Consider the following 23,010-nt stretch of genomic DNA (forward strand, 5'->3'; position numbering starts at 1 on the left):
AAAGACTTTACGCAAGTAGCACGCGTCTCGACAATGGTAACAATCCAACGAACGCAACTACATCATCCTCAATAACCTCGATTTCTAATGGAAATGAAAAGACCACCAATATGCTTCAAGGTACCTTAGACAATAACGGTAAACATCACTTCGACAATGGTTACATTCAAAAATTAAACTCTTTGAAAGGTGCTACGTTGGAAGTTACTAATGAAATGTCTAAGGGTACGAGATTATGAAAAATTGTTTACCTTTCCTTTTTTTAAAACGACTAGTCTATTTTATAAAAATTACGATTAATACAAATAGTGTTTCATGATATTGTGCTTCGTACGAGGATACTGCCAGGCTGTGATGAAATCAAATTGATTTATTTTGAAGGATATAAAAAACAAACTAAAAAAATACTTCGATCGAATTATTCTAACTCGGTGAGATGAATACTTGTTAATAGATCCAATACATATATAGATATATATATATATATACACACGTGCCATAAAACTACGTTAGGACACGGTTGTTCAAAAAAAAAAAAAGTTAAAACTTCTACAATATCGATCGGATATTTGTCGGGAACGTTTTTTTTTTTTTTTTTTCATATAAAATATCACTACTTATTCTTAAACACCGATAACGAACGAATTTCGAGTCTCGATTTAATAATAATTCATCATAAACGTTCTAACTTCGGTATCAGACTGACGATCCGGTCAATGAGATCGGTGATATTTACACACTTATGTTGTTTTCATTTACTTTTTGTTTTTTTTTCCCTTCCCTCTTCTTCTTCTTCTACTTATTTTCTACTTACTCTTAATTTTGTTTTATTTTTTTTGTTTTTTTTAATCACGAATAAACACGCGAATTCTCCAAAAAACTAAAACGTTCGGAAAGGATTTAAGATGATTACGATTACGTCTAGACAAGAAATATACTCATTTAATTAATCTAACGAATATTTCGAGTTTAGATTTTGTTTTGTTCTTTTTATTTTTTTTTTTTTTTTTTGCTATTTTTCTCTATTTTCCTATCATTCATACTTGATCATGTTTGATGTGTTTCAATATATTTTCTTTTTTTTAAATAAAAGAAAAAAAACAGTATAGTGTATGAGATCACAAGCTTAATTAATAATACGTATTAGATTAAGTTTATCAATTGAATATTAGTCATGAACAAAATGAATATTGTGTATGCATGCTAGATTTATGCACAAATATCATTGTATGCATTTTTTGGTTTTTTTTTTTCCTTTCTTTTTTGTAAATATATAAATATGTATATTTTAGCATAAGTTACGATCGAAGAATGAATGATAATACGAATTTCACAATGCCATAAATGTTTCTATGACTTGTACGTTGCCAATGAGCATATTTTTACTTAATACAATATATATATATATATATATGTACTTCATAAATTAAACAAATGTACGTAAATAATTATTTAGTAATTAAAAAAAAAAAAAAAAGAAACAAAACAAATTCTATAGAAAATTTATTAATAACGATTGAGAGTGAATTTTTAAGACGATTATGTATAAACGTAGATTACTTTTTGAATAAGTCATTATTTTCCTCCTATGTATATATACATATATAAACATAAATCTTGAAAATAAATTGAAAAGAAAAAAAGTATATAAAAAAAGGAAAAAAAAAAAGAAAATGTCAAACCTAACCAATAATAATAAATTTGATATATAATCCCATTAAGCTTCGTTTTACGTATAACCCATAATATTTAATTAATATAATTAATTACCATGACATAAAGTTATTCTATAAAATATCACATATTTACCGGTATGGTTAATATTTTTCTCGAAAAGAAACCATTTATTTCCTTCGACCCTAAATTGACGAATACCATCAAACAAATATCATGCTGTTTGTTGATAACTTCAAGTCTAACTCAGTCGATAAAGTAACTCGCGATCGGATAAATTTGCTCAACGGATATAATAACGGATATAAATAAATATATAAATTTAATTTATTATTAAATTATTTATTATATATAAATAACGTACGCATAATCAAATTGGATGTTTCACCTTTGTTGTCAGAAAATATTCTTCTCATTTCAAAGCAATACAAATAATATAACAAAAGCTTCGCAATATCCCAAACCGTAATTTTGAGCAACACGTTGGTAGCACTGTTATACTATGGTATATATGTAGTATGACGCGGTTGATTATCGATTGGGTCGACAAAGGCAGATTAAAACCTTCTGTTTTTGACTCTGAAACCGAGTACCGAAACAAAGACCCCCCCTTCTCCTCTCCTCTCCTCTCCCTCACCCCACAACCCCCAGAGGGTTTCACCATTTTCCCTTCATTTTCTCATTTTCTCATTTTCTCATTTTGCCAATAGCAAATAAATCAATTGAAAAAGAAAAAAAAAAAAAAGAAAAAATTACTCCCGAAAAAGAAAGATAGAACGATAATGTCTGAACATAGCCGATTATAAATAACAAAAGAATAAGAAACTAAATTAAATGTACATAAATTTTGTTCAAACTGAAAACAACAATAAATAAAAATAATTAATTTCAGACTCATAATAAATTAATTAATATTTGATTCTCGTTCTAATTTGAAATATAAAAAAATATCATGTGTGCAGATCACACGTGTTAGAAGTGAAACCTTCAAAAAACAAAGTTTCGAGAGAATGAGACAAATGCACAGCATCAAGACTAAGATAATTTAGGATTTATTGTTACTGTATGTATCAATACAAGGCTCAATCCTACATGTTTGTTTCTTTTTCTCTTCTTACTTAGTATCGTGGCCGTTTCATCGGCATGTTTCATTTTTTCAAATCACCCCCCTCCCCATTTTTAAGAAGTTTTCACTTCAAAAATATTCGGGATTACTTCAGGTGGTAAAGTTGAAAGCTATAATCTTGAAGAAATGGAAGGAAACTATGAGAGAACGCGTGGAATCTGTAAAGCCGACGAAGGAAGACGAAGATGACGATAAAGTCCCATCGTAGCCATCTCTGTTGATGTTACAGTAGTAGTAGTAGTAGTAGTAGTAGTAGTAGTACCACAGTGGCAATGGCAGTAGCAGCAGCGGTGGTAGAGCGTCAGAAAGAAGTTTAGTTGCTGCTGTGTAATTCGTGAAATGCATTGTGAATAAGTTACGGTTTTAGTTATTGTTAAAAGTTAATCTGTGCTGTACTGTGCTGTGTTACGTTAACACGTTCACATCGTGTTTCAGATTATTATTAGTTTTTCCTTTTATTTCTAAATTGTGTTTCAAATTAAACAACGTTAAACGTCACTTATTTCTTTCTTTATTCTCCACAGTCTAAAAGTTATTCAAGTATATAACTTATCTCACTTGATAATAAAACCCCACCATTCCATCCAAACGAACTCCCTCTATCGGAATTTCGAGTCGACCAAAAAAAAAAAAAAAAAGACAAAATAACTAATTTGCAATTAGTCTTGAAGTTATTATCTATCAATTTTTCTTTCTTATCGATTCGTTCCCCCTCTCCTCGTTTCTCATTTGTTGATTATATTCAGCCTTTATTTTTCCCCGTTTTTTTTTTTCTTATTCAGACAGGTGTCACAATTGGACGAATAACTACTACTACTACTAATCGTGATTAAGTTCCTAATAAGTCTTCAATATTATCGATACGTACCGAAGATTGATTTTAAATCAAACACGATTCAACGAATTCTATTATTTCGTTGTGAAAAACAAGTTTATATCTCATCATGGCAGTAGAATCAAGGTGAGTTTTCTTTCACGTATTTTCTTCTTTTTTTTTTTTTCCTATTAATATACGTTGTGTGTATCTCTCTACTACTTCTTGTTTGGATCGTATTAAACTAGTCTCAATCGAGACACCTCTCTCATACTACTACTACTACTACTATTATTATTACTTTTACGTGCATGCGCAAAAGAGAGAAGAACGTTGTGTGCATACTCCGAAGACTTGCGCACCGGTTCGATGCTCTCCCTTCAGAGTCCAGTTCGTTTTTTTTGTCCCTTTTTCTCCTTCCCTTCTTAGTTTTTATTTTTCACAAACGTTTATACGTCCCTACCCAAGCAGCTGTCAAGACACATTCCTTTTTAGTTATAAACCAAACCTTTTCTACACCTTTCTATCTTACCATACCAATAATAATTAACTTATACAATTTTTGGTTTATTTAATTTCTATTAGAATAGATGTCTTTGGTTTGATTTCTTTTTTTGTTTAAATATAGAATTTAAATAAAGAATATTTTTTTTTTATGATAGAAATGTTTGTTCTTGTATCTTTAGAAAATAATCGATTATGAACATTTGCAATAAGTCACGTATATTTTACATTTTTGTGTTATCATCGTTTGATACTGATATAATTTTTTAAAGCAATAAACACGACTCATGATAAGTAATAATGGTATCGCATTGCTGCGAGACAATCGTTTAATATTCCTAGAATTATATGTTCATTCGTTTCATTATTCATTCTCGTGAAGATTTACTTCGATTTCGTTGTTAGCATTTGCGAGAATACTTTCATCTCTTTCGCACTCCTTAATTTAATTATTTTTATATAATATCTGTATTAATTAAATTTGTTTAAAATTTATTTCAATTTAATTCGATGATTTTGTTTGTTTGTTTGTTTGTTTTTTTTTTTTGAAATGATCGAAATATTCAATGAATTAATCGATCTTTATATTTTTGTACAATAATTTTCTTAAATTATAATTGAATAAATTTCGATAAAATATTACACTCAAGTAAATATTAAATTCATTTTGATGGATTTTCAGAAATATATTATTGTAATATTATTCAAAAATTAGTATTCTAGTAGCAACATTTTTTTCTTTAATAATTCATTCTACCACCGTTTCTTATTATTCATCGTCACGACGTTATAATTTAACTTAGCATTAATTATGGACAGTATAATTTAGCAATAATCTTATTTTTATCACTGGACATTTTCCTTTTTTTTTTTTTAGATTTTTCCTTTACCATTCTCTTTCTCTTTTTTCTCTTTCTCTTTTTTCTCTTTCTCTTTTTCTCTTTCTATTTCTCTTTCTCTTTCTCTTTTTCTATTTCTCTCCATCGTGGAAAATAAAGCGTTGCAGGTGAATGCATAATTAAAATCTATGTGAGAGTATATGATCACTGAAATGTATATAGTACGTATTACATTATTCACAATATACCCTTTGGTACGCGATACCGAATGTACCGAAAAATTGATATTTTCATTTTACATTAGACAGAAATATTTGAAACCTCTTACACTCTCTTACACCTATCTCATCTTCCAAACATAATTTTCAATCTATTTGTTCATCATTATTAATTGATTCAAATCTACCACAAATATTATATTACACTGTATAAAATAAATTATTTCATTCTTTTCTTTTACTTACACGATGAGAAAACAAATATATATATATAACAATATTAGATAAAATAATAGTAATCATATCAATTCAAAAACCAAACGTCGTTTGTAACAAACAATTTCAAACCATTTGAAAAAAAAAAAAACTTCGAACATTTTAAAAAAATATTACACAATTTTAGATTTAAAATAAATATACATCTATAATGTTATTAACAAAAAAAAAAAACTACGATTAAAAAGAACATTTCATAATTAAATCATTCCAAATGAGATATATAACCTTCATAATAAGTATATGTATAACGATCTATTCTGTTGTTATTATTTGATAAGCTAACCGAAAATCTTCCGAATATTCTCAAAACGGAAATCAGAGATAGAGAGAGAGAGAGAGAGAGGTCCTTGTTTTAAATGTATTTAAAATAATCTAAAAATTTCGAGAAGAATTGACATAAGTAATTAAACCCATTGGTGGGTTAAATATATATATATAAGCACGATGAAAAGGGTAGCAGTAGACCTTTTTGTTTCGGTGTGCGACTAGTTTACATTTGTTCTATTATATTAAATACTTCTTCTTAAATCAAATTCTTTAAAAGTATCTTCGACATTTTTTCTTAACACTTATAACAAGACAAAAAGAGAGAAAAAATACATTAACATCAGACTAAAATAATATTTTGTGTATGCTGTCCTCTTTAAAATCTTATCAGTTAGAAAAGTTGGCATCGTTAAAGTGAGATAGACACATTGTAGTCACGTTCCACTTTACAAACTCAATACCTGACTCTCTCTTTTTTTTCTCTCTATCTCTCTCTCTCTCTCTCTCTCATATAAACACACATGCATAAACACATATACATTTATTTACTATAGTGAAGTATCCAAGAAGATACTTCGAGGAGTGCTTTTCTGTTTTAACATATCTTCAAACACGTTTTAAATATATATATATATATATATAATACTATAATATAATATTTTAATCTAATATTAGATAAAGGGATTAGAGATAACATTTAGACACTATCACAGCTTTTATAAAATAAAACATAGTCAATTTCTTATCGATTGAAAATTTACATTGGTTATAATAGTAATATCTATAAAACCGTGCTTAAATTTACCCCCCCCCCGCTTTCCCCTTCCCCCTCACCTTCCCCCTCCCCCTCCCCCTTAACGTTTCTGTGCATATTGTTAATATAAATGCAAATGCATTGTACATTGAGCATCTTCTAGCATATAGCCTCTGGGGAAACATAGTTAATAATTAACTTTCATCATCGATTAGTACCTACCTCCCACTCAACCTCCCATTTAGTAACTTCCTACTAAATACAACTAGGAATCGTGAGTTTCACCTATAACTCTTCTAATTCTATTCTATTTATAAAAGAAAAAAGAAGAAGAAGAAGAAGAAGAAAACTCTTTTTACTTGTCTCTCGTTAAACATTTTAACGAACCCTTTTATACCAATCTCGATACACGAAGGTATTATCGATTAGGATTTTACTAAGTAAGGTCGATGACCATGTTACTGTACTACCACTAGTTATATTTTATTCTTTTTATGTATAGTTTTTTTTTCTACTTTTTTTTTTTTTTTGGTTAAAACAGAAAGAAACAAGTCACGCGGTTCGTTTAAAACAAGTTTATGTTTAAAATAAAAATAGAATGAGAGAGAGAGAGAGAGAGAGAAAGTAAAGAAAGATTTAAAACGATCATAAAACACTTTTCACTTTCAATGTCGTAATAAAAAAAAAAAGAAGAAGAAGAAGAACAGAAAAAAAATGTATTTGCAAAAATTAGATGGTTTAGTTAAATGATATCGATTTTTGTTGTTGTTGTTGTTGATACTATTTCGTGTCGCATAAAATATGTTTTACGAGGCGTATAAAATTGATAGAAAAGTTTGATAGTCGACAGTAATTAACCTATGTGTATGTATGTATGTATGTATGTATATGTAAATACGTAATATACCAAAGCTTTTTTTCGATTTTTATCAACGACATATGGTTACACCTTCCTCATAAGTTTATTTTTTTATGTTTTCGTTTCGTTTTGTTTTTTTTTTCTTTCTTTTTTTTTTTTTTTAGTTCTAAATTTATGTTACATCGTGGTATGATTTATAGATTATTTTATGTTTTCAGGTTTTGTTACTTCTACTACTACTACTACTACTTCTTCTCATTTAATATTCTTATCGGGTTTTGCCGTATATTTCGTTTCCATTTCTTTTCTTTTCTTTTCTTTCTTATATTCTTATTTTTTCTTGATTTCTTTTCGTGAAGTAAATTTACGAAGAAAGATTTAAAGAAATAAATAATATAATCTGTTAAAATAGGATTAGGCGAGAAAAAAAAAGGATTTTCTTGCAAATGACTCGATTGAAGGAACAAAGAAGAAGCAAATTTTTTTTTATCTTGTTTTTTTTTTTAGGAAAAAACATTTTAAATTGGTTGAGAAAATCATTCGAAGAAGAAATGCAGACGGAATGTAAAAGAATGAGAAGATAAATTTTAGATAATAACTATGTATATGTGAGATAAGATAAAAGAAATTGCTAGTAGTAAATCCATAGAAAATGATTTCGTGTTCACATATAATTTTTATGTCTCACTTCTCTCTCTCTCTCTCTCTCTCTCTCTCTCTGTCTCTTTATCTGTTTCGTTTCTTTTTTAGTAGAATAAAAGTAGATAGAAAAAAAAAAAGAAATATCTTTATTTTTGTACGACCTAATATAATCAAAATTAAAACGAAACAAATGTTTAAAGAAATATCTACGATTTATTTTAAAAACTTTTTTATCAAGTAATAATTTGAGTCGTTCAGTGCACACATCGATTAATTCCACTTTTTGACAAATCTTAAATTTCAGTGTCAAAGCACTTGGTATAGTCATAACTTTTTATATTTATCATAACTTTTCTGAATAATAAAGATTAACACCGTTAAATGGCAAAACTTTGTGTTGGCCATTGATAGAAATTTAAAGAACAATATACATTTATTTCATCGCATTTCTCAACATTTTGTTTTATGGAGTTAATCGATGTGTGCACTGAACGGCTCATTTGTCAAAAAAAAAAAAAAAAAAAAAAAAATAAATAAAAAAATACCTTTGTAATGCAACCATGTTGCATTTGAAAAATATTCTTCTTTCGTCAACCATGGTTTTATCTACGTAAATGCAAAGTAGAGAATCATAAATGCCAAAAATAAAAGATAATAATTAATTTTTTTGGAAAAAAACAACTGATGATAACCAGTTGTCGGTTATACATGTAAAAATTTTCCTCTTATGTAATTTTATTTAAAAAAAAAAAAAAAAACACAAAATTTTAAAACATAATTCTCGAAACTCGACAACGTAAAAAAAACCTCTAAAAATATTCTAACAGCATAAATAACGCGAATTATTATTATTATTATTATTATTATTTCATAAATAATTAATTTTTTTCTAACATTGACATTTATCAAATCACTCACGTTTATTAGATATTCGAAGAAAGAAAATTACTTGGAATTTTTTCATTTTTTTTTTCAAATCAATGACATATTTTCTCCCTTCTTATTTCCAACCTCCCAATCTCCATCAATTTTCTATTTTGTTCGTAATAATACAACGTTTCTCGATATTTGATTTCATTCTACGCAAATATAACACACTCGTTTTCGTCACACAAAATTCCGATTTGTAAATATTTCAATGCGAATAAATAGTAGAAGCATTTTTTTTTTATTTCTTTATATTTTCTTTTTTTCTTTTTTTCCGTTGTTGTCTTTTTCCATGGTATTTTCTTTTTTTTTTTTTTTTTTGTTCAGTTCGTTCTACCACCAAAGTTTCATGAGGTGGTAACGAACATACACACACGAATGCACAATGCGTTTCTGCAATGCGTTTAAGCTAACATAACTCAGTATTTACGTACCGAATATTAAATATAGCGAGTTTTGCGGGGGTGTAGAAGGGTTTGTTATAGGGGGGAGGAGGAAGGGGGGGCAGGGGGGAGGGGAAAGGGGGTACAAAACTCGACAATAACTCATTGCTAGAGTTCGAATCATGACATTCGTTTCTCATCCGCAAACGAGAAATTGCAAAATCGAACAGTCAAATAAAGGAACGTATGGTTAAAGAGAGAGAGAGAGAGAGAGAGAGAGAGAGAGATGATCATTCTGTTTCACCTACGCAAACACACACCCATATGCACACACATATATAGAAAGGGAGGCCGTCGTTATTTTGTGAGCAGAAAACGTTTCGATAATCGGTCAACGTTAGTATAGTTATCATTTCGTGTCATCATTCCAAATGGAACACTTCGGATGTAAAAGTGTGTGTGTGTGTGTGTGTGTGTGTGTGTGTGAGAGAGAGAGAGAGAGAGAGATCAAATGAATAATAAATTCAATTATTATCAACGTCAACCATTTTCGTTATATTCTCGTCCTATCAATCGTGTCACACTTTGATAAGCTTCGAAATTTGCAAAAAAAAAAAAAAGGTCGATTTTGAAAAAATATTTCCACACTTTTCAATTTTTTCTGTATTTTTTCTTTCTTTCTCTTCTACGATCTTATAAATATGTAATTTGATTTCGAGTGAAAATGATCTCTTTCGTCACCCCCTCCCTCCACACACACACCCTCATTTCTCCGAGCTTTTTAATTGAAATTGGATACGCTACTCTCTCTCTCTCTCTCTCTCTCTCTCTCTCTCTTGTGGTACTGTCTAAAAAAAAAAATATATATATATATATAGCAGCTTCTAAAAAATAAAAATAAAAAGGGAAGATAATTTTTTATACAATTTCTAGAATAACGTTCGTATGCAATCTGCTCGAAAAGGTTCACGTTGTGTGTTTGTGTGTGTGTGTTGTATACGATTTTTGTCTGAAAATTGAATCTACCAAAAATATACATGGTCACGGAATTAAAAAAAATATATATTTACGTGGAAAATCGTCACGCAACTTTTTGACGCGTAACACGATTTGTAAGAATTATTTTTACGTATTTATTCAAACAAACAAACAAATAAACAAACAAATAAACAAAAAAAAGAAAAGAAAAATATTTTCATCTACGAATGAATAATTCAATTGAATGCATTCGATGTGCATTGCAAAATTGAATTCAACAGTTAATTGGCATGTTAAAATATATTATATTACAATTAATTTCATTTTAATTTTCACGATGAATAACATTCACATGAATAATATCGTCATGTATATGTATATGTATGTGTATATGTGTAGGTGTATTTACTTTCGACAGTTGAGATAAGATGACAATCTGTTTCAGATGGATGCCCTGTCAACTGAAGATTGAATCGAACATTTGTAGCTGCGATTACGATGGCATAATCTTAGTGTCAGGTAATGCACCTGGCTTCGATGAACCAGAACCGTTCAAAACGGTTCTATATAGTGCAGCACAAATCGATTCCGCCCTTGGCGTAATCGGTGCTGTCCTACCGATCAATTTACCTGCGAAAAGGCTCATTTATAGTCCAACGGGTCCACTCAACATGGATTATCATGATGTACGAAGTTTTGCTGAGGCTGCAACCAAGGGTATCGTAAGGTAAATGTTTTTTTTTTTTTAAACAAAATTTCTTCTATATATATATATATATATTGTAATAATAATAGTGATAATAATATTAATTCGTATTTAATGTAAATACGCATGTAATAAGTGTCAATGTTTATTAACCTTTGCTTACCACACTTGGTCCAAAGGATCCAGACCTTTTTTGTAACTTGAATCATTTTTCTCAATTGTTCAACTTTGATAATTTTTTCAACATATTTACATTTAATTTAAAACTATAAAACTTATATAGTCTTTTTAAGTAAGTATTAAAGAAATCTCAAAATAAATGTTTGAGTAAATCTATGCAATAGTTTCTTTTTTATAACGATTTTTTCTTGCCCGGGTCCAAAGGACCCGGATGTGGTAAGCGTGTTACCCGAGGAAGGGTGGTAAGCAAAGGTTAATCGGTATTATTAAAAATAGACTTTTTATTTTAATTGTGATTATTAATTTGCCAATTATAAAATGGATCCTTTGTATATTAATTTTGGTTATTAATTTATCAGCTATAAAATTGTTATTATTATTATTTAATATTTTACTCTACACATATTGAAAACATTGGATCTTTTAAAATGCTACATCCTTGTAAAAAAAGAATTGATTTGATTATCTTTTAGTTAGTCTTTACAATATTTTTTTTGTTTTGATAACTCACGTACACACACGCGTGAATTTAGAGTGCAATTAGTTAAATTTATTTATGTATGCTATTAAAAAAAAAAAAAAAAAAAAAAAAACAGAAAAAAGATCGAGTTTTCAAACTTTAGTAGTGAAAAGATAATGAATAGTACGAAAATGCGGTAAACAGTAAAAAAAAAGCTTTTAATTATGGCAAAACGAGCGAGGAAAACTATTTAGGATGATAATTCAAGTTTGTGATGCGTAAATTTGAAGATTGTATGTGGGTTAGTATGTTGGTTGCGCGTATCTCTTTAATGTATTGTATAATAATAATAATAATTAAATATAGATCATAAAATTACTCCACATGTTTTGGTATTTACTTGTTGATAACAAAGAAATATCTATGAAAGTATAAATTATATATTACCTAAAAAAAAACCCCAAAAAATTCGTATACCATTCAAGAACTCATACATTTTTTGTTTTTTGTTTTATGTAAATTTTATGTATATTTATTCGTCGTATTATAAAAAAAAAAAAAAAAAAAAAATAAAAAAAAAACGAAATTTCTGCGATAAAAGACGGATTAACGTGAATAATAAATTTTCGATAGTATTTTTAAAAATTCTCTCACGTTTGCATTTATACATTTACAATATTAAAATTGAGATTTATTTTATACATGCTAAAAAAAATAATTTTGTCATTATATTAAACGTGCAGTCAATAATATATACAAACACACAAGAGTGTATACTTCGTCAGTGTGTCCTTCAAGGGGTTTTAACCGTTGATAAAAAAAAAAAAAACACCTCGAAAAGCGACACATTTTTTTCTTCCCCCCCCCCCCATATGTACAGATTTACGTATGTACAAACGTGATAACTATTTCTGTTTCACACGTGTGCGGTTTACAACGCGAGCTAAATTCCCCATTAATTCCTGGTACACCGAGATCACTTTAAAAGCGTTAACCATTTAACCCAACGTGGTGGTGGTGGTGGTGGGGGTGGGGTATAACCACTAAACGGTGTTTAGTGTCAACGATGAAAAGTCTCTATTTTTGCTTTTGATTTGTTTAAAACCTCTTACTCAACTCCCACTCATTATCACCATAGCCCCCGTATAAATTATTTACACGTACGTTAAAAGTATTTCAATTGAAATTCATACTGTCTTACACGCTTGATCGTCAAAAAAGCTACAAAAAAAAAAATTAGAAAGAAAGAAAAAACACTCCCTGATATTAAATTAAAAACCCATTTTTATTCTTGTATTATTTGTATTTTTTTTGGAAGTGAAGAAAAAGGACGAAATTTGTAAGTCTCACAATTAATCTGTTGCCTCCAGTTATGCAATTAAAATTGCACTCATATGAGAAAGCTTATTAAAAGAAAAAAAAAAAAAAAAAAAAAAAAAAGAAATACAGGAGAATTCGTCTATCATTTCAAAAGAATTTCTTGTAACTTTAGAGTAAAAAAGGGTGGCTGAAGTAATTAAAAAAAAAAAAAAAACAGTAAGGGTTTCTTTTATATTTTTTCTTTTTTTGTATTTTCCTTAAAAAACACGAGCAAGACATTATTCGTTAACGTGAAAACCATTTAAAAATTGTTTAACCAGCCGATAAAACATTGCTGTATATTGTTCCTAACTATCGTTACGAAAATTCAACGAATTTCTTTTTCCTATCTTTCTTTACTTTCCTTTCTCACTCTCTCTCTCTCTCTCTCATACATACACACACACACACATACTTTTTCTGTCACTCTTTTCCTTTAATATTTACAGATTAGCAGTTAAAATTTCGACAGGTTTTCACCTCTTGTCCAAACGTGTCCAAGCGTAACGCGGAAATTGAAAACTCAAGGGGGTTGGGGAAAAATGGTTGTTCTTTCTACCACGAAAACGAAGATAATTAAATCCGAGGCTACGTGAAAGAGAGAGAGAGAGAGAGAGAGAGAGAGAGAGAACAACTTGGCTGACGTATCGACCAAGTTACAGAAAAAAAAAAAATAAAATAAAATAAAAACCAGACGAGTATCTGGTTTTTAGATTGTCGTAAAATTTGCTAATTCTCTTCGTTGTCTGATATAAAACGGAAAAAATGAAATAGAATTGAGAAAACAAAAAGAATCCGGTTTTTTTTTTTTTTATTAACAAATTGATTATGTTATCGTAGTGATCGCAGTTTTAATATCCCACATAATATAACAACTTTCTAAAAACTTTTTAAATGCATTAAACCTTTCAATAAGGTTTCGAAAAAATCTTTCTACAAGGTGTAAATGTTCGCGTTCAGATACTTGCAAAAGATTACTCTATCAGTAAAATATTTTTGTACAAATCTTTTATGAATTTTTTTCAAAATATTTTAGAATGATGCCTGAAAAGGTTTCTGAAAGATTTTTTGAAAATATTTTACGAAACTTTCGCTGAAAAATTGTAAAACTTATCGAGTTATGTATAGAAAATGTTACTGCATTAACAATAAAGTGTTAAATACATTGCCACGAATTTAAAATTCAAGTGTATTTGTAAGTGTGCGAACAAAATTCCGTACAATCCCGTTGTTTCGATTATCGCGAAAAATTTGCTTGAAAAATGAAATTCCTGGCACTTATGTGAAAAGAGGTAGAGAGGGAAAATCGAAGGGAAAAGGGTGATTTTGAAGAAATCGAGGAAACTCGTCAGTAATGTCAATCGATATCGTTTTTACTACTACCCCCTTCCTACCTCTACACCCACCCCTTTTTAATTTCAATGACAGTAAAGACGTATTTTTTATCTTGTCTTAAATGTTTAATATCGAAATCAAATTTTTGTTTTTATTTTTTTTCTGAGTTTACTTTCACTCAATATCGTATTTTTAAGATATTTAATTATACTTCTCGATAGTTTCTAATTGAATTTCTATTCTATTTTATATTTGTATTCAAAGATAAAGAAAAAAGGGAAAAAGAATTATTTTTTAATAGTATATAAATTATATTATAAAAAATATATATATGTTTAATATATTTCACGAAAATTCACGTTTTAATATTCGTTTTTGTAATTTAATCACGTTGCAGTTAAGCAGTACCTTTTACCAAGTATAATAATAATAATAATAATCATTATTAAAATTTTCATTATACATGAAAGATAGATAGATATATTTATTTTTGTACTTTTAATAGGATTTGTTATTTTAAGTAAGATGTAATAAAGAGTAACATATTTAAAAAAAAAAGAAAAAAAAAAAAAGAAAAGAGGAACCAAGAAAATCTAATTAAATTGATTTTGTTCATCAGAGCATTAAAAGCTGGGGTGAAATGTCCATTGCTAGTACTACTACCTGACGTACGTTTTGAAAATGTCGAGTTGGTAACATTGCTTGGTGCTTTGGAAGGACTTTACGTGGTAAGTAATCTAATAATTAAAAATTTATTAATAACATTTTTTTTTATTATCTTTCTACAATCGATTTATCCCTTTGACTGCTATTTAACTATATATAATAATAATAATAATTATTATTATTATTATAAATGTAAAATAATATTATTTTGATTGGAATATTGATCATTGCTTTTTTAATCTTTGTCACATGAAAATTAAAAACAAAAAAAGTACTTCAATTATCTTCTTATCTTATCTTAATATATATAAATTACGTGTCACGTTGTTTGTCCACAATGGACTCCTAAACTAGTAAACCGATTTTAATCAAATTTTGCACACTGTATACAGTTTCGTCCAACTTGAAAGATAGAATAGTTTATATCTCAATTTATAATTCGCAATATTATTTTATTGCGAAAGACGTGTGTATCGGACTGATTGTGAGCCACAGTAACGCGTGGCGTGACACCCCTAGTTTAAATATATAATTTATTAATTAGAATAATAGTTTAACACACACACACACAATACCAATCAAAAATAAAAACTGACGTACTAATAATAAAATAATATAAAATAATTATATAAGTTATTCACCATTCAAAGGATTAATAAGAACTTAAAAAAAAAAAAACAAAAAAACAAGTGTATACAAAATAAATCTACGAGTAAGGATAAAAAATAATAATAATATAAAAAAAAAATACGTCGAAAATTTTGTCAAATACAATAAGAAAAAACAAAAAAAAAAAAGAAAAGAAAAATGTTGAACAAGTACACTCTTGTGAAAATACATTTGAAAATATACATTTTCATGAGAAATGATACCTACACTACTACTACTTGTGTACGGGTGTTTACCGATTCACAAAAGGAAGGAAAATCATTTTCAAACGTCCAAGTCGTCGATGCAACCCATCAATGCAACCATCTATGCAGCTGCGTTCGTACAATGGAAAAGCCAGTAATAGTATATCTCGAAGGAATTGCTATCGCTTAGTAAACCGAATTCAGTGAGAACTCTGTCCGATCTGAGTTACATTCTTCTCACTCTTTCTCTCTCTCTCTCTCTCTCTCTCTCTCTCTCTCTCTCTCTCTCTCTCTCTCTTATTTCATTCTCGACATTTATCCTTGTAAACTCGTAGATTCAAAGGCATATCGCACACGTGACATTAACCGATGAGCAAAGATGCATCTTCTCTCTCATAGCAGAACAACTATTTTCCGTTCAAACCATTTATACTTCGCTTTTCAACGACTGAGTGTTGAAAGATCCCTTTCGATCTTTCAAATTGAATTATTTCGATGAAAATAAGAAAAAAAAAAAAAAAGAAAAGTAACTATTATTCTCATCGAGTAATGTTCGTAGTTTTTTTTTTTTTTTTTGTTTATCTTGGACGTCGGGATGTTTTCTTTCACCTCCCATTCGATATTTTTCAATTAAATCTCAAATGAATGGATACGAATGTCGAGAATGTTTAAATGCACGGTCACGTTTAAAACTTAACTAAATGCAAATATTAGTCACGGATAACGTGAGAGGTAGAGAGAGAGAGAGAGAGAGAGGGGGGGGGTAAGAGGGATGGGGTGGTCGCACGCATATTTTCATGAGCCACTATTCACGAGTGCGCACGAGCTAACAAACTTTCGAAAAATTTCACTGCACTGTTAAAAGCCTCGAGAGTGGTTAAGCTAAACTTTCAACAAGCTCTTACTCACCCCTCCATCTCTCTCTTTTATTATTATTTTTATTTTTTTAAACGTTGTATTACTTCCACTTTACCAAAACTCGAAACATATAAGGAAAGAGAAAACCCTTATAAAAAAAATATATATATATATATCAAAACTATGTTACAATTAGTACAGCACAACCAACAAAACGTTCTATAAAAGTTTTCCAACTGAATAAATTGAGATTTGTAATTTTTGGTCACATAAATAAATTTAATTAATATGATTAATTGTACGATATTACGTACGGTATGAGAAACTTTGAGATTCTTTCTTTTTCCTTTTTTTTTTTTTCAAAAAGATTCTCACAATTACAGGGACGTTATTAAACATTGTTATAAACTGTCAAATTATTTATTCCCAACGTTTTAGATTACTTTTTAAGAACTCATTATTCTTTCCCATCCCCGAGCCCCGTAGGATGTTACCTTTTTTACTAATGGGTGGTGCTTACGCGTTGAAAAAAATGTGCCCAACTTTTTGCCTCCAACTGAGTTGGGCAAGCACCACCATCAACACTACCACCACCCACCACCACCACCACCACTTTGCAAAGCTTTTGCCTCGTATATCGGACAGATTAGGTACAAGTAGACAAATTACATGGCATATCTTCTCCTATGTTTGCAAAAAAAAAATACATATATATATATATATAATACCAACCTTCTTGTGCTTTATCGAATTAAACTTGAAAAATATTAAACCTTTTAGAACGTTTATCAATGGGGTAGTAATATAAAAAAATAAAATATTATGAAATATAATAACAATTTTTTTTTTGTTAAACGTTGTAATTGATATTTTAAATTTAATAAAAAATATAAAAAAATAATAAAATATATATAATATTGGATCGGACGAGTTCTCTGAATGGTATAATTTTTCAATGATATTTTATCAAGTTATTATGGCTTTTAGAAATTTAATAATCTACGTAATATTATACACGCACACACACACACACATTCATACATTTTTTTGTCAATGGTTTATATTATACAAGGAATCAAATTCTTTCCCGTTTACATTTCACATTATATAAAAAGTGTATTTTTTTAAAAGGAGTATTTATAAAAACAAAATTCTCAATATTATTTAAATGTCAAAAATGTTCCCACACTAGGCACATTTTAATAAATATTAAATTAAACAAAAAATATAGGTTACAAAATTGATAAAATATACTTTCCTTCTGTGTTTATTTCGAATTTATAAAAATTCCATCAAAAAAAAAAAAAAAAAAATCAATTTAAAACAAAACCATCTTGACACACATTCAAGGTACGAATTTAAATTATTCTAATATCATTTTATGCTATAAAAATAATAAAACAAAAAAAAACAGATAAATCCATACTTAATATAATATCATTTAAAAGAAAATACTTTTTACAAACGCGAGCCTTAAAATAACAAATTAAGAAACAAACCAATGAAAATGAAAATGAAAATGAAAATGAATGATCAAACAAAAGAAAGTTAAAAGATAAAGAAGGGGAAGAGGTAAAAAAGGGTTAGGAAAAAGAGAAAGAGGTATGAGAAGGTCTCGTAGGAGAAGCTACGAGCGAATAACTTGCATTCCAGAAGCCTGGCGGCCGACTAGGCGACCTAATTAGCGAAATACCCGAACCCTCCTAGCCAGGAACGATGCAACCCTCGTCGGGTTCGTAGCCTTTTTTTTTATCCCTAGGCCACTATCTCTCTCTTCTCCTTTCCTTCCAACCACCTCTTCACTCCCTTATCCTCCCCCCACTCTAGTTCTAAACGAGGACGAATAGGATGCATCGTTTTCCAAATACCGGAAGACGCTTTTGGAATCCCAACTGCGCGTAATCGGAACGCCATTTAAAACTCTTCTTTTTTTCTCTCTCTCCCTCTCTCTCTCTCTCTTTGCTTTTTTCTCTTTCTCACTCAATCACTTTTTCTTATTTCTTTGTGTTCTTTTACTACGAGTAACACCTACATTTTGCAGCCCCTCGAGGTGAGAGAGATATGTCCCGAACGTTGCTACAAGGCCTGTCAACTGGCAGTATGGAGTCCGATTTGCAGTAAAAAGCTCCAGGGTATAGTGAAGCTAGCCTCAGCCTTGGAAAGTGGCAGATTCGTCGCAAGGGATATCGGTAAGTCCTCTATTTCTTTCTTTCTTTCTTTCTTTCTCTTTCTACTTAACCTTTTTCTTTTACCATCGGTGGGTGAAACAAAGTTCATCCGATCACATAGCCAAGAGCAAATGCATCAACTACTAAATCCCTTCTTTCGTCAGATGGACTTCTTCTTTCTTACGAATTTCCCCCAACTAACTTTTCTATTTTTTCTTTAAGAAATAGAAGATGTATATATATATATACATATATAGATGTCTTTTTTGATTCCCTTTTTTCGTAGTAGAAATTTCAACAGATATACGAAAGACAGGAAAAGATTCATCCCTTTTTTTCGATTACTAGAAGACAATTTTCTTTCGTACGATCGAGTTTTCTTTTTCTTATACTACTTTTAGTTGTGTTTTTTTTTTTGTTTTTCTTATTCTTTTTATTATTCATACGAAGTGTTCGATGTTGTGTGTTTCGTTATGAAATCAATCATCTTATTCTTTTTTCTTTTTTTTGTTTTTTGTGTATTGAGAGATTCCATTTTCTTTCAAATGAAATATACATTTCATTTTGTTTCATTCTCGAACTACTACTATATGTAAAAACTTCGATAGATAGAGTATATAAGCTTTGACAAAAATATTCTAAGTTATCCTTCGTAAAAAAATGATCATAGATTTAGCCACTTAATTGAGTTTTTTTGTTTTTGTTTGTTTTTTTTTTTTTTCCAATCGAATCTACGTTGAAAAAAATTGTCTATAGTAAGAAGGATTGAGATTGCAAGTGGTTTTTTTTTTTCTTTCTTTCTTTCCTTTTCGGATAGGTTAACGTTAACCTTTCTTATTGTATTTTTTTCTGTTATTTGATAAGAGCGTGTGAGAGGAAAAAATAATGCAATTTCGTAAAGTAAACCTTAACTTTATCTCGCGGGATTTCAAAAAGCAGAATTTAAATCAAACCCTCTCTGACAGAGTCAAGAATAAAAATAACAAATCTAATGGTTTTTATCTTTTCACTTAAAGATGAAAATAATACCTAAATGTAAACGTTTCTTTTTTTTTTTTTCAATGTTTTTATCTAAACCTTTGCACTAACGATCGATAGATTAATCGATCTACGAATGATTTTAAATTTGTTACAAATAAATATACATGTTGATCGATACAAAATTAAATGAAAATTTTCTAAACGTCTAGTAACTTTTTTCTCTCTCTCTTTTATTTGCGTACGTTGTGACAAAAAAAAAGAGAAAAGAAAAGTAGAAAATAAAATACAAACGTGTAAAATACGTTTGGTATATTTCAGAATCGTATATGATTCGACGTCTAATCTAAAAAAAAAAATATTTGCCCTTTCGCACGAGAACGAAGTATACAAAAGGTAACGAGAAAGAGAGAAAAAAATTCATTCGAACGAAAGTGCGCATCCAATCGGAAGATTTAACCGATGCCGAGCAAAAAAAACCGAACGAACAATTTTGTTCGAGTGTAATTTTCCTCCCTTTTGTTTTCTTACTCTCGTTCATTCATATGTTCGAAGGTGTGGGGTGTGGGGAAGGAGGGAAGAAACATTGATAACAAAAATTTGATTTGTTCGATCGTTTGGAAAAGTAAAAGAAAAAACAAAAAGAAGAAGAATATTGGGGATAATATTGTTGGTACGTGAATAATCAAATAAATTGATGAATTTTACAAATAGGTGGAGCTGATCCAGAGAGAATGGCACCGCCAAGGGTTGAGGAATACGTGGCCGAATTGTTTTGTGGTTCGAACGTGACAATGCAGGTGATATCCGATCAGGATACCTTGCTACAAGAGTATCCACTTTTCGCGTGCGTTAATCGGGCAGCTTCGGTAATACCACGTCACGCTGGTAGGATCATCTTCCTAACTTACGAACCACCGAATCCAGCATGTGTCCTAGAAACTGTAATGCTCGTTGGCAAAGGTGTCACTTACGATACTGGTGGGGCAGACATTAAATGTCAAGGTAACATGAACGGAATGTCGAGAGACAAATGCGGTGCTGCTGCATGTGCAGGATTTATGCAGGTTTGCAATATTTTAATAATATTTAAAAAATTTAAAAAAGTTATTATTATAATAATATAATTGTTACTAAAAGTTTATCGATGAAAAATTTCATGCAAAGATAATAATATTCGTCAGGTGGTAAATCTTTTACAACCACCAACGGTAAAGGTGGTAGTCGCCCTGTGCATGGTCAGAAACAGCGTTGGTGAAAATTCATACGTTTCTGATGAAGTTATAACTGCGAAATCTGGTGCTAGAGTACGAGTTGGTAACACGGACGCCGAAGGACGAATGATTATGGCAGATGCGCTTTATCATATCAAAGAAATGGCACTTTGTTCAGTGAATCCTCATATCTTTACAGTGGCTACATTAACCGGTCATGCTCATTTATCGGCTGGTAGTGGATATTCTGTAAATATATTTTTTTTTTGTCTTTTACTGTGCACTGTTCATTAGATAAATTATTATTTGTGATAATGTAACACGATTTTTTTTCTATTATAATAAAGATTGCTTTGGACAACGCTGTTGCCAGATTGGTCAGTAACGCTGAGAAGCTTCAAGCTTCAGGTGAAACAATGGGCGACCCATTTGAGATATCCAGAATACGCAGAGAGGATTTCCGTTTTCACGAAGGACGCATGGAAGGGGATGACGTGTTGCAAGCGATAAACAGATCGAGTGCTAGAACCGAGAGAGGTCATCAAGGACCTTCGGCCTTTCTAATTATGGCTTCTGGCTTGGACAAGGTATTCAACTAATCTTAATCATAATCAAAAATGATTTTTCTATATATATATATATATCTGTCATCATACTTATATCTATGACCGAACACGGTCCATATATTATTTTTAGAACGGTGTTGAATCCAAAAATCCACTTAAATACTGCCATTTGGATATAGCTGGTAGTGCAGGTGATCTTCCATTTCAACCAGTTGGCTCACCAATTTTGGCACTGGCTAAATACTTTCTTCTGGACAAAATTATGCAATCATGGAACGACGAGAAAGATGACAAAAACTGATAACAGGATTACTATTGTATTTTCAGGACCTATCAAGGATTACTTATCTTTCCGAACTATTCCTATTCCTCAATATTGTGTTTTTCTTTTCCAGAATCTTAAAGCCCGCTTTATTTTAGGTTTCGGTGCTCAACGTATTGCTTTTAAACTGATCTTTACATTAATGGGGCATTTTTGTTTGTTTGTTTAAAATGATAATAATCGGTTTTGGTGCAGGCATTAATGACACATTTGAAAGCTTTTGCTTTTTATCAAACAATTTTTAAAGACTGCATTTAGTTTCTCTTTATCTATTTTTCTTTTCAATATCGATTACAGCACGGAGCCTGCAGTTGTTCGCCTTTAAAGTACACACATATCGACATAAGAGGTCATTTGCCGTATCCCCACCACCTATCATACAGCGGAAATCCTGTATTGGCATTGTCCTATTGTTACCTGATTCAAGGAAAATGTCTCACCGTACGAAACGATCCACCTTTAGAAATGCAATACGTATGCGAAGTTGATTGCAAACCTATATGCATACCACCATACCAATCATGCACTATACCCTGTGAACCTGCTCCTGTACCCTGCATTACTCCACCTTGTGGTACGTGTCCACCTGATCCTTGTTATCAACCTTGCCCACCACCACCCTGCCAACCCTCCCAACCTTGTCAACCCTGCCAACCATATTCTCCATGCCCTGAACCGGTAACTGTCGTTGAACCTATGTGCACACCGAACGTTCAAAGAAATGGTCTGAACACTTGTGCTTAGGCTTCTTTATTTGCTATATATATATATATTTTTTTTTTTTCTATATATCAAATATTTTTGGACAACTTTTTTTGAGTACATTCATCTCTTATACACCATCTCTTATGTTTTTATAATTTTTATAAATTGTTTTATGGTATACAGTTTGTAGCATTTAATCTACTTAATTTTGTATTTAATTAAATCAATGATCCATGGATTAAAAGATGAATTTTATATCGAGATAATATTGATAATTTATAAAAAAAAAGTAGATTATTATACTTTATATTATTATACTTTCATATTAAATAAAAGAAAAAAAAATAATCCACACAGTATTTTTTAATAAATAAT

General features: G+C 29.9%; 2 protein-coding genes and 1 long non-coding RNA gene across 4 annotated transcripts in view; 2 read left to right on the forward strand and 1 right to left on the reverse strand.

Annotated features, from left to right (window-relative positions):
- The window catches only part of LOC149030782 (uncharacterized), a 61,188-nt gene extending 59,040 nt beyond the window's left edge, over nucleotides 1-2,148 (reverse strand). Inside the window, exon 1 of the long non-coding RNA XR_016178391.1 lies at nucleotides 2,039-2,148. This is a non-coding gene — a long non-coding RNA (uncharacterized LOC149030782). The remainder of the gene's footprint in view (nucleotides 1-2,038) is intronic.
- The window catches only part of LOC107064765 (sodium-coupled monocarboxylate transporter 2), a 37,641-nt gene extending 34,193 nt beyond the window's left edge, over nucleotides 1-3,448 (forward strand). The window contains 1 exon segment of the mRNA XM_015317792.2: nucleotides 1-3,448. Coding sequence (XP_015173278.2) covers nucleotides 1-239 — 239 coding nt within the window. The 3' untranslated portion in view covers nucleotides 240-3,448.
- On the forward strand, nucleotides 2,880-22,994 carry LOC107064767 (Dipeptidase B). Of its 2 annotated transcripts, none has more exons than XM_089177896.1 (9): nucleotides 2,880-3,340; nucleotides 3,583-3,761; nucleotides 10,710-10,991; nucleotides 14,924-15,032; nucleotides 18,724-18,871; nucleotides 20,543-20,895; nucleotides 21,013-21,291; nucleotides 21,390-21,629; nucleotides 22,228-22,994. In XM_089177896.1, the coding sequence occupies exons 2-9, from the start codon at nucleotides 3,745-3,747 to the stop codon at nucleotides 22,672-22,674; spliced, it is 1,875 nt and encodes a 624-aa protein (XP_089034022.1). In that variant the 5' UTR covers nucleotides 2,880-3,340; nucleotides 3,583-3,744; the 3' UTR covers nucleotides 22,675-22,994. The 2 variants fall into 2 exon arrangements, with proteins under 2 accessions (XP_089034022.1, XP_089034021.1); XM_089177895.1 differs by lacking the exon at nucleotides 22,228-22,994 and adding an exon at nucleotides 21,739-22,035 and having other exon boundaries at nucleotides 2,885-3,340.
- The last annotated feature ends 16 nt before the right edge of the window (nucleotides 22,995-23,010 follow it).

Source organism: Polistes dominula, unplaced genomic scaffold (assembly GCF_049000335.1).
Source record: "Polistes dominula isolate Pdom_NZ unplaced genomic scaffold, Pdom_raw_medaka contig_24, whole genome shotgun sequence".
In the NCBI taxonomy this organism is placed as follows: Eukaryota; Metazoa; Arthropoda; class Insecta; order Hymenoptera; family Vespidae; genus Polistes; species Polistes dominula.

What these genes read in the sequence shown, in the direction of transcription:
- LOC107064767 (XM_089177896.1), top strand. An exon ending in GCAACCAAGGGTATCGTAAG is followed by an intron (nt 10,992 to 14,923) that starts GTAAATGTTTTT and finishes TTTGTTCATCAG; the next exon opens with AGCATTAAAAGCTGGGGTGA. An exon ending in TGGCTTCTGGCTTGGACAAG is followed by an intron (nt 21,630 to 22,227) that starts GTATTCAACTAA and finishes TATCGATTACAG; the next exon opens with CACGGAGCCTGCAGTTGTTC.